Genomic DNA, 10,826 nt, shown 5'->3' on the forward strand with positions numbered 1-10,826 from the left:
CCATATGGGAGGTGGAATCCTACTAGGACTAGGGAGTCCTAGTAGGACTCCACACTTGGTGCGCCCCCTCCTAGGGCCGGCCTCCTCCTCCCTTGCTCCTTTATATACGGGGGCGGGGGGCACCCCAGAGACACAACAATTGATCCTTGAGATCTCTTAGCCGTGTGCGGTGCCCCCCTCCACCATATTACACCTCGATAATACCGTCGCGGAGCTTAGGCGAAGCCCTGCGTCGGTGGAACATCATCATCGTCACCACGCCGTCGTGCTGACGAAACTCTCCCTCAACACTCGGCTGGATCGGAGTTCGAGGGACGTCATCGAGCTGAACGTGTGTAGAACTCGGAGGTGCCGTGCGTTCGGTACTTGATCGGTCTGATCGTGAAGACGTACGACTACATCAACCATGTTGTGATAACGCTTCCGCTGTCGGTCTACGAGGGTACGTGGACAACACTCTCCCCTCTCGTTGCTATGCATCACCATGATCTTGCGTGTGCGTAGGAATTTTTTTGAAATTACTACGTTCCCCAACAAGTACGACAACCAGCACTGCGGAGAGAATCAAGCTGACGCCAGATAGCAGAACTCTGTGCATAGAAGTCATCAACAGTAGAGTCACCCTGCTGAAGAGCATGCTCCTGACGAACCACAGAAAGGTATAAGGCATCACCAGAGGGCTCATAGCGCTGACGAAGACAGGTCCACATCTGAAAGACAGTAGGAAGACCCAGAAACTCAGAAGCAAACTGAGGCAGAACACTAGCAGTGAGAACAGCTGCAGCACGAGCATCATCATCAAGCCACTGGGTGTAAACAGACAAAGCACCATGATACATCTGAAGAGCCTCCTCATAAGCCAAAACCCTCTCATCATAAGCACGATCAGCAGCCTCATCAGCAAGCTTAGCCGCATCCTTGGCGGCCTGATTAGCGTCCGTAGGAAGAACCGGTGGAGTCGGCGGAGTAGGGGCCACCGGAGGAACCGGACGTGGCGGACAGCAGACCTCGCCAGAAAGAACACCCCAGAGACGGATGCCACGCATGTGAATGCGCATGAAGCCAGCGAACTCGGTGTAGTTAGTACCATCGAAGATCACCGGACAGCGAGGGACAGCAACATAGCCCGATGCAGCAGACTTTTTTTAACAGAATCTGACGAGAGAGCTTCCAATCGGGACGGGATCCGGAAGCGGCAGGCAACCGATCGGAACCCTAGTAGCACTGACAATCGGCGGCTGAGGCACCACGCAGCACCAAGGAGCAGTAGTAGCACCGCGTAGGAGCACGTAAACCACCAGATCGAGAGGAACTGAGGAGACAACACGTAGCAGCAAGTAGCACGTAGCAGCACCAGGTAGGAGCAGTACGCTCCTTTGTTTTTTACGAAGAAAAGAGCTGGGGCTGGAGGCCAGGAACGGCAGCAGTGGACGAACACCTCAGACTGCACGTCTTGGGCTGCGGCGGGTGACCCAGCAGGCGGGGAGTGGATCAAGGCGACCCGATCTGGAGGGCGCGACCCGATCCGGACAGGCAGATGGATCGGGGCAGCAGCGGCTAGCGGAGAATCGGGTGCGGACGAACACAACAGCGATCAAGAGAGTTGTGGTTGTGCATACACAGATGAGCAGCAGCAGTCGGCCAGAGAGAGGAGCAGCGGCAATCGACGCCGGAAATTGGATCGAAGAGCACGAGTTGCGCGTGCGAAAAAAAACCCTAGGGCTCTAATACCATGTTAGGAATAAGCAACTTATATTCCCATGAGGCCATAGGCCGATATATATACATGTACAGGTGTGGAACATATGCAGGAAACCCCTTATACAACGGAATAAATACAAAGAGGTACATGACTTATATTATAACTCTAACAGATCAGAGCTTCCATCATGAAGTTGACCTCGATGCTCCTCTTCGCATTAACAACTTCCATGCAACCGGAACAACTAAGGTTGATGGTCTATTCTTCTTTTCCTCGTAGGTCTGTCGATAAATTACCAGGGTTGCAACATTGTGTCAAATTCTGGATCGATGTTGTTGGTTATTGTACAGTAACTTGCTTGTCCTCCATAAAGTGCAGTTATGCTAACGGATGATCAAACCTAACCTTGCTTGTAGTTCTCATATCAGACCGTACATTTCACCTTTACAGTTTCAAAATTTATTGTATAGTACAGTTGCCACCTCTACGGTCAAGTAGAATTCTAGTGAATTGTGTGAGCTTTCTTTTGAAGTTACTCAGGTCATCCTTTTCGCACTCTAGTGACAACACAAAGTTTCCATTGAAGTTTTCCCATGGTTCTGTACAACAAAGACTCTAAAACTCTTGACGGACACTCTAAAACTCTTCATATTATGTATGATGAACTGCCCCCTCTTTTTTCCTTTTTTTGAGGGAGGTTACGCTTACATGAGATGAGTCCAACAACAATGCTTATATGATACAGTGGCTTGCCATGGTTGGCTGGTTGCAAGAGTCACACACAAGTTGCATTTTAGAAGCAAACTTCCAATGAAGTTTTATAAGATAATTGAATTTGGTAAGGTCGGTGATTGGTGTTATCTAGGTCTACAAGTGGATATGCTGAGTTGGCATGGTTGTCTCTTGGCACTGGTTGTCGAGTGTGGTCATGAAACCAAATGTTGGCAGATTGGATAACAACCCATGCCAAACTCACATTGTCTGTATGCCAAACTCACAACCATAACTTGTTGGGGAACGTAGTATTTAAAAAAAATTGCCTACGATCACGCAAGATCTATCTAGGAGAAGCATAGCAACGAGCGGGAAGAGTGTGTCCACGTACCCTCGTAGACCGAAAGCGGAAGCGTTTAGTAACGCGGTTGATGTAGTCGAACGTCTTCGCGATCCAACCGATCAAGTACCGAACGCACGGCACCTCCGCGATCTGCACACGTTCAGCTCGGTCGTCCCTCGAACTCTTGATCTAGTTGAGGCCGAGGGAGAGTTTCGTCAGCACAACGGCGTGGTGACGGTGATGATGAAGTTACCGGCGCAGGGCTTCGCCTAAGCACTACGACGATATGACCGAGGTGTAAAACTGTGGAGGGGGGCACCGCACACGGCTAAGAGATTGTCTGTTGTGCCTTTGGGGTGCCCCCTGCCCCTGTATATAAAGGAGGGGAGGAGGAGGCCGGCCAACAAGGGGCGCGCCAGGGAGAGGGGAGTCCTACTAGGACTCCAGTCCTAGTAGGATTCGGCCCCACCCTTTTTTCCTTCTACCGGAGGGGGAAAAGGGGAAGGAGAGGGAGTAGGAGAAGGAAAGGGGGGTGGCGCCCCCTTCCCAAGTCCAATTCGGCCTCCTCCCTTGTGGGGGGCACACCAGCCCCTTGTGGGCTGGTTAGCCTCCCTCCTGTGGCCCATAAGGCCCATATCTTCCCCCGGGGGGTTCCGGTAACCTCCCGGTACTCCGGAAAAATGCCCGAATCACTCGGAACCATTCCGATGTCCGAATGCAACCTTCCAATATATGAATATTTACCTGTCGACCATTTCGAGACTCCTCGTCATGTCCGTGATCTCATCCGGGACTCTGAACAAACTTCGGTACATCAAATCACATAACTCATAATACAAATCGTCATCGAACGTTAAGCGTGCGGACCCTACGGGTTCGAGAACTATGTAGACATGATCAAGACACATCTCCGGTCAATAACCAATAGCGGAACCTGGATGCTCATATTGGCTCCTACATATTCTACGAAGATTTTTATCGGTCAAACCGCATAACAACATACGTTGTTCCCTTTGTCATCGGTATGTTACTTGCCCGAGATTCGATCGTCGGTATCATCATACCTAGTTCAATCTCGTTACCGGCAAGTCTCTTTACTCGTTCCGTAATACTTCATCCCGCAACTAACTCATTAGTCACATTGCTTGCAAGGCTTATAGTGATGAGCATTACCGAGAGGGCTCAGAGATACCTCTCCGATACACGGAGTGACAAATCCTAATCTCAATCTATGCCAACCCAACAAACACCTTCGTAGACACCTGTAGAGCATCTTTATAATCACCCAGTTACGTTGTGACGTTTGATAGCACAAAAAGTTTTCCTTCGGTATTCGGGAGTTGCATAATCTCATAGTTAGATGAACATGTATAAGTCATGAAGAAAGCAATAGCAATAAAACTAAACAATCATAATGCTAAGCTAACGGATGGGTTTTGTCCATCACATCATTCTCTAATGATGTGATCCCGTTCATCAAATGACAACACATGTCTATGGTCAGGAAACATAACCATCTTTGATTAACGAGCTAGTCAAGTAGAGACATACTAGGGACACTCTGTTTTGTCTATGTATTCACACATGTACTAAGTTTCCGGTTAATACAATTCTAACATGAATAATAAACATTTATTATGATATAAGAAAATATAAATAACAACTTTATTATTGCCTCTAGGGCTATTTCCTTCATAACTTTGTCAGGGGAAATCACAACCAGACGCCTAAGGAGTCTCCTGGTGACTTTGGCGAGCAGCAAGGCACGACATCATCTACCATATTGACTGATTTCCACAGCTGCATCACTAGCCGTGCGTTGTGAGGCTCACATACGTTTGGGCGAATCTCTTTGGGCACCGGGGAAACTCAGCGTCGCATAATGTTGCGTAATTTTAACATGAAGCGTGTCCCTTCTCTTCAACTTTCCCATGCATGATCATGTACGACGAATGGATGAAGACCCTCAAGCTGCTTCCCATGATTTTGTACGACGAACAATTTTCTCTCTTTTCTTTCGCATTTTAGAGATTAATTATGCTCATCCCCTAAGCATGCATCATGCATTCGAGATGAGCCCAGCTGTTACCATGCATATTTAATAGCATGGCTTGGCGTCATGGTGTCTGAGCTGATACAAGATGAAACATATGACCACAAGCTGCAAATGTAGATAGCAACTTAAAAGTCCCTTCTTAGCTGCTTAATTACTAGAAGCAAACTACCGATGTGATACTAGAAGATAACTAAATTATTGGTTGTGCGTTAGTATGAACTCCGGTGGCTTATCCAGCCAACAACCCGTCATAGTAAACCTGTCTCTCCGAACCAGTTCATGAGACAGGTAGTTAGCATCTCTGGAGTGAAACTGAACTGAGCAATTAACACTCGCCCTAGCTAAGGGTTTACACCCAAGGATGATATGTGGATCGGAATGCTGTGTTGAAGTTGATCCCCATGCCCTTCATCGCATTAATGACGCCCACGCAATCGGAACAACTAAGCTTCATGTAAAGCTGGATGCTTTTCTTCAGCCGTAAGCGTCTACATAAAGGACCAAATTCTCGACCAGTCAGTAGTTGCTGGATGTACAACAACTTTTGTCCTGAACCATTTTTTTTAGCAAAGTGCAGCAGTTCTGTTAAAGAATGATCAAGCCTAACCATGTGTTGTAATTCTGTAATTCAGCCTGGCATTGCGTTGGCAAAGAATCATACTAACTGCTCAGTACTTGAACCACCGATCACATATTTCGATACTCCATAGTGGGAACTAGGCAAAGCATACTTCACAAAAATGGGAACCTGCATTGCAATAGGACTGCATAATCATTAGGCAAAGCACACTTCACAAGAGGGAACGTCGTGCATGTTTTACACGTGATCCTTAGTTGGCTCTTCCGGGAGCCTATGATTGTATAAAGCGCTAAATAAAACGGTATAGAATGACAAAACAACAACAAAATAGAGTTTTACCACTCATAACTCTATAACAACCGTCCTGTTGCCCAAATTTAACATGAAGGGCTTCTTTCCCATGATTTTGTATGTTTGAGAGCTTATGCTCATCTTGTAAGCATGAATCACGCATTTGAGATGAGCCCAGCCGTTACCATGCCTATTTAATGACATGGCTTGCGCCGTGGTGTCTAAGCTCATACAAGAAAGCACATATATGAGCACAAGCTGCAAATGGTAGATAGCGACTCGCTCACCAGCTGCTTATACTTACTAGAAGGCAAATGACTGATGTGATAGGCCGGGGGTGATCCTCCTTTTCCCAAAAAAACATGGATGTGATATTAGAAGAGAACTGAATTAGTGGCAGTACGTCAGCGCTATCTTCTGTACAAACGACCCTATCCAACACCCTTTTTCCAGGGTTCCACTCTATCGTAAACCCTATTTACTGGTTTTGGATGGGCAAACCTTTATTTACTGGCTTGGGACAGGCATATATAGCTTTCTTTCGTTAACAGTAGCAACAATTGTTCTATTCATCAATCACCAGTGCATCCAGTGGGTAGGGATTTACACATGCCCAGTTAGGATCAAAGTTATTGTCGTATAAGTTCAACCTCATGCTATTGGTCCCAACGACATCCATGCAACGTCATAACTACACTTCTACATTGCGTGGAAACATTTTGTTGTCGTTTCTGGCAGTTCTACATTTTACAGGAACTTGCTTGTCCTTGGGGTTTTACAACTCCACAATCATGCCATGAACCATGTTTAAATGTGCAAGTGCAGCATCTATGATCAAACCTAACCTTGCTTGACCAAACGAAGCCCCGATTGTTTTAAAGTTGTATACCTCTAGCTCAGTTTGCATTACTTTGGCAACGAACCATACCAACTGCTTGGTAAACCACCAAAAGTGAACCTGCTGATGGCTCCGGCAACCTCTGATCGGTGTGAGCACGATACTGTCCGATCACATATGTTGATACTCAATGGTGGTAAACCTGAATTGCAACAGGACTGCATAATCATGAGGGAACAACATGTGTGTTTTGTTGTTCCTGTGGCCTCTGATTGTATAAAGCGCTAACAAACAACAAAGGAATGACTGAACAACAAGCAAAATGAGCTCTACACAGGCTGCATCAATAGAAATGACAGTAGGATAACCACCGTTGAACTCTTGACTAAAGTGATAAATCTCAGCAATTGAGACAAACCAGCCATGGTACCGTGAAAATTAAAGGACCGGCAAAACATTTCCACTAGCTGTTACCACATATCAACACCATGATATCAACTTTCACGATTCTCCTAATGCAAATTTACATCTCCACAGTTCTCAGTGTGAAACAGGAGCAGCAGTAGTAAGTAGTGACACACTTCGTGTCACTTTCAGAGCTAATATCAGAAGTTACTTGCAGTTCCCCACAGGCTAACCGATCCTCTTGATGGAATCTACCAAGTAGTCGATATCAGGAGTTACGATCGCACGCTTGTTCACCTCCCCCAGGCTGCAGCAGTGCTTCTTGTATGTGTTGATCGCTACAGCCTCTTGAGCAAATGTGCAGTCCAAACCAGCAGAAACCTGCACGTTTAATATTCATCTCAAGTACCGCATCATCGAAAGACTAGACGTAAGCAGAAAATGCAGCATAAAGAAGTGCAGAAGTTTTAAACACCTACATCAAAGAGTGCATCTCCAAGCAGCATCTTCACTTTACCACTCTTGTACACGAGCAGCTTCCCCATGAGACCACCTGGTAAATCTTTTAGCTTACAGCCGTTGACCGACTCAAGTCTCCTCCTCTTATTGGTTTCTTCTGTTTCAACACCCTCACTGTCACTGGTGTCCATATCTGCCCCAGCAACGGATAGAACCTGCGGTAAAGGAAGAGATGCAGGGAACTGGAAGAAGAGCAACTGTGGTGTATTCATCTTGTCCTCAGTGCCCTGTCAAACAATTAATATAATATACATCAGTTTTTAGGCTACTAATACTGTGCAGCTGGTACAATCAGTTCGATCAATATAAGATACAAAACCAAAAGAAAACGAGTAACCGACAGTTCCATCGACATCCCACCACAAAAAAGAAGACAGCTCCATCAACATGTGGCATGGTTTTCTGCATTGATATGAATACCTGAGCAAGAACGGTGTTCCTCGACATGATATCATGCAACATGATATACATACCATTAGTCCAAGTTCCTTAGCTGCAGTTAATTCACCATCTTGTGTTCTGCTGGAAGAAAACTCTCCGAACTCATCTTCGTCGAAATCTTCTGTACCGAAGAGGCGAAGATAAAAGAATGTCAATGAAAGTGTTTTTGAAAGGCAAACTATGAGCATGATGCGGCAAAAAGCCAAAAACTGCAAAAATGAAGAACACCAGAACCTGGATCTGCAGAGTGGGGCCTCCTTAGAGGGAGAGTAATAGGAGGATAGTTGTAGCTGGGATGGGTAAAGTCCTGCAACAGTTAGGAGATAAGTCAGGTAATTAACAAAACAACCCCCCACCACCCCACCCCTTATGTTATTATTGTCTGGGTTTACTAACCTGAGGTCCAGTGAACTGTTTGGGTAACTTTGCAGCAGAAGTCGTAACGCCAGACATCATATACTTGCTGAAAAGGTTTACCTCCTGCTCTTGTTTAACTGGCAGAAGAAATGATACATTGTTCTGTAAATGTTCAGATCAAGGTAAATATGGAACAAATGGGAGTGGCAACCTTAAGCTACTACCTGATGAAGAACTTCTACGGGTGGGGAAGGATCTTGCAGTTGAAGAGTTCACTTGTCCAAATGCAACCTGAACACAGTCATCTGCCGTCGTAATGGAGCAGTATGTTATTACTAAATTATAAACTGAAAATAACATAATGCCGTTACACCAGCGGTATTGAGATCGTTATAAATATTCATAAACCCATATTTTATGGACGAATCAGTGCTGACTTCTAAATAGAATTTTGATTATCTAACTTGCAACAATCATCTAAGCCTCTAAAGTGCATCATGCTGCATGTCATTAGTTTGGACAAAACCTCCAGTCGAATTATATCTTAGGCTACTGCCGAGTTCATGAGACAACTCCAGAGTCCAGATTTTTCCTGACCAAACATGTCTGCTTAGGCAATGCAAATTGAATAGATAACATATTTGAACTAGATGCCTTTGTGCTCCTTGCAATTGGACTGCTCAACATTACCATTTACCCAATAGCTATTCTATATGAACATGGTCAGTATGAACTGTTCAAAAATACAGAGATACTGGTGTCTTATTTATCACAAATCGTTCAGCAGCTCCCAGAGATACAAAGGAGGTTGTGATTCTAGAATCTTAGGAAGTTTGTGTGACAGCAACTGCAGTTAACTGAACAGTTATTTTCCACTGAAGATAGGCTAGTGAATGCAGGATCGAACACGAAATACAGTAGATATTGTGAGGCAAAAAACATCAAAATACTGACCACTTTTCTCAGCCTTGAATCTTCTTTCGAGGGCACCTTTACTCTGCATATGAAACTGGAGAATAAAACACCACCGACCTAAATCAGGCACGTAGAAATCAGACTGAGACATACAAGTACCTGTGGCATTCTAAGTTTCCTCAACAGATCCTTATCAATTGGGTCAAGTTCGCTCTCCTCTTCTGGTTCCCTGTAGAATCCCACCATTAATTACTTTCATTGCACAAGCACTGCGCCTACTTTAAATAGAAAATACTGAATTGAACAAGCATGCATAAACAGAGCATTGGTTAATGAACATTACATCTTAGGGACACGTTTTGGAGTTTTCTTAGTAGGCACCTTGGGTGAAAATTTAAGTCCGGCCTGCACGCGCAAAGTAGAAGAAAAGAAATGGTAAGCAGCAAACACACTGAGCTTGCCTTATATGCATATCAGATTACGCTGGAGAAAACACTCACCTTGCGGCGATTGGGTGGAGTGGAAGCAGAGCCATCCTTCTCTTTCCCCTTTCCACTCTTGTCGTCCATGAGAACAAATGGAAGATCTACAAGAATGACATGATGTGGTAAAAAGAACTGAAAACTTGGGTAAAAGGAATGACATGATGAGGTAAAAAAACAAGAAACATTGGTAAAAGGAATGACATGATGAGGTAAAACTTGGGTACAAGGGCGTCTCCCATACAAGTTTTGCCAAGTAACTAGTGCACACTTTGTCCATAGTCAACTCCCATAAAATTCTGAAGTCCTGACTAGTGATACAATTAAGCAATAGCTCGAACTTGCTAAGCGAGCTCTAGGGGCAGCACGTCCACTCGCTCATCCGCACGCATGGGCACTGGCTTGTGAGCTATGAATGTGCAGCAAAAGAATCCCTAGCGCTCACAGAAATAACGCCGAACAGCTTCATGGCGTCGCCTAAGCCCTCCCGCACCTCACCAGTCACCACTGAGCGGAAACCCCACACCACCACGAAAAGGTCAGAATTCCAAAACCCGCACAGAGCACGACTGGACAACAAAATTGACGGCGGCACAACGATCGCCGGCATTGCAGCAAGACGGGACAAACTACGAATCCCGGGCCTCCGACCGGTCTGCTACCCTCCCGTCCGGCTCGACTGCCGACCAGGGCACCGCCAGCAAGAGGCGCAGCGAAGATAGCCAAGAGCGCGCGCGGCAGAGCAACACGACGGATCCAGTTCCGGTTGAGGGCTGCCTTACCTCGGCCGCGGAGAAGGCAGGGCCGAAGAGCGGTGGCGTAGAGAGGCGCGCGGGGGTTCCGGCCGGCCGCGCAGCCTAGGGTGGAGCGATGGAGGTAGGGGAAAGTGGAGAAAACAGAGGGCAGGAGGATGCCGATGCCTGCAGCGAACAGCTTTGCAGCCGCAGCGGGTGAAGACACGTGTCCCGCCCGCAGAGGGTCCGCTGGAAAAGTCCTGGACGGCGACCCTAAATTAGAATTCCGTTGGTTCCGTTGCTGTCCTGCAGCCAAGTGGCACATGCGCATCGTGTTTGCTCAAATAAAAAGGTTGACCCAACGCCGGCAGCTACACATATTCGAATCTTATTTGAATGACGAATTTGACAACAACAAAATGGGTCAGAGCATCCTGATGGTTTCTGTG

General features: G+C 46.2%; 1 protein-coding gene across 2 annotated transcripts; it reads right to left on the bottom strand.

Moving 5' to 3' along the window:
• Positions 1-6,877: 6,877 nt before the first annotated feature.
• Positions 6,878-10,610, bottom strand: LOC109744331 (uncharacterized). 2 transcript variants are annotated; one of them, XR_006662171.2, is made up of 11 exons: positions 10,426-10,600; positions 9,662-9,747; positions 9,505-9,566; positions 9,321-9,390; positions 9,201-9,243; positions 8,471-8,551; positions 8,286-8,383; positions 8,124-8,196; positions 7,869-8,010; positions 7,409-7,675; positions 6,878-7,310 (listed from the first exon to the last, which is right to left on the bottom strand). XR_006662171.2 is itself a non-coding variant. In XM_020303439.4 (11 exons), exons 2-11 carry the CDS (start codon positions 9,728-9,730, stop codon positions 7,158-7,160), a joined length of 1,137 nt encoding a protein of 378 aa, XP_020159028.1. In that variant the 5' UTR covers positions 9,731-9,747; positions 10,426-10,610; the 3' UTR covers positions 6,878-7,157. The 2 variants fall into 2 exon arrangements, 1 of the variants encoding a protein (XP_020159028.1); XM_020303439.4 differs by having other exon boundaries at positions 7,790-8,010; positions 10,426-10,610.
• Positions 10,611-10,826: the final 216 nt, after the last annotated feature.

The sequence above is a fragment of the Aegilops tauschii genome, chromosome 4, assembly GCF_002575655.3.
Source record: "Aegilops tauschii subsp. strangulata cultivar AL8/78 chromosome 4, Aet v6.0, whole genome shotgun sequence".
Classification (NCBI taxonomy): Eukaryota; Viridiplantae; Streptophyta; class Magnoliopsida; order Poales; family Poaceae; genus Aegilops; species Aegilops tauschii.

Excerpts from the sequence above, each read along its gene's own strand:
- LOC109744331 (XM_020303439.4), bottom strand. The coding sequence starts at position 9,730 with ATGGACGACAAGAGTGGAAAGGGGAAAGAGAAGGATGGCTCTGCTTCC. Across the intron at positions 8,384-8,470 it reads CCGTAGAAGTTCTTCATCAG|TTAAACAAGAGCAGGAGGTA; the intron begins GTAGTAGCTTAA and ends TTCTTCTGCCAG. Across the intron at positions 7,311-7,408 it reads TTGGAGATGCACTCTTTGAT|GTTTCTGCTGGTTTGGACTG; the intron begins GTAGGTGTTTAA and ends TTAAACGTGCAG.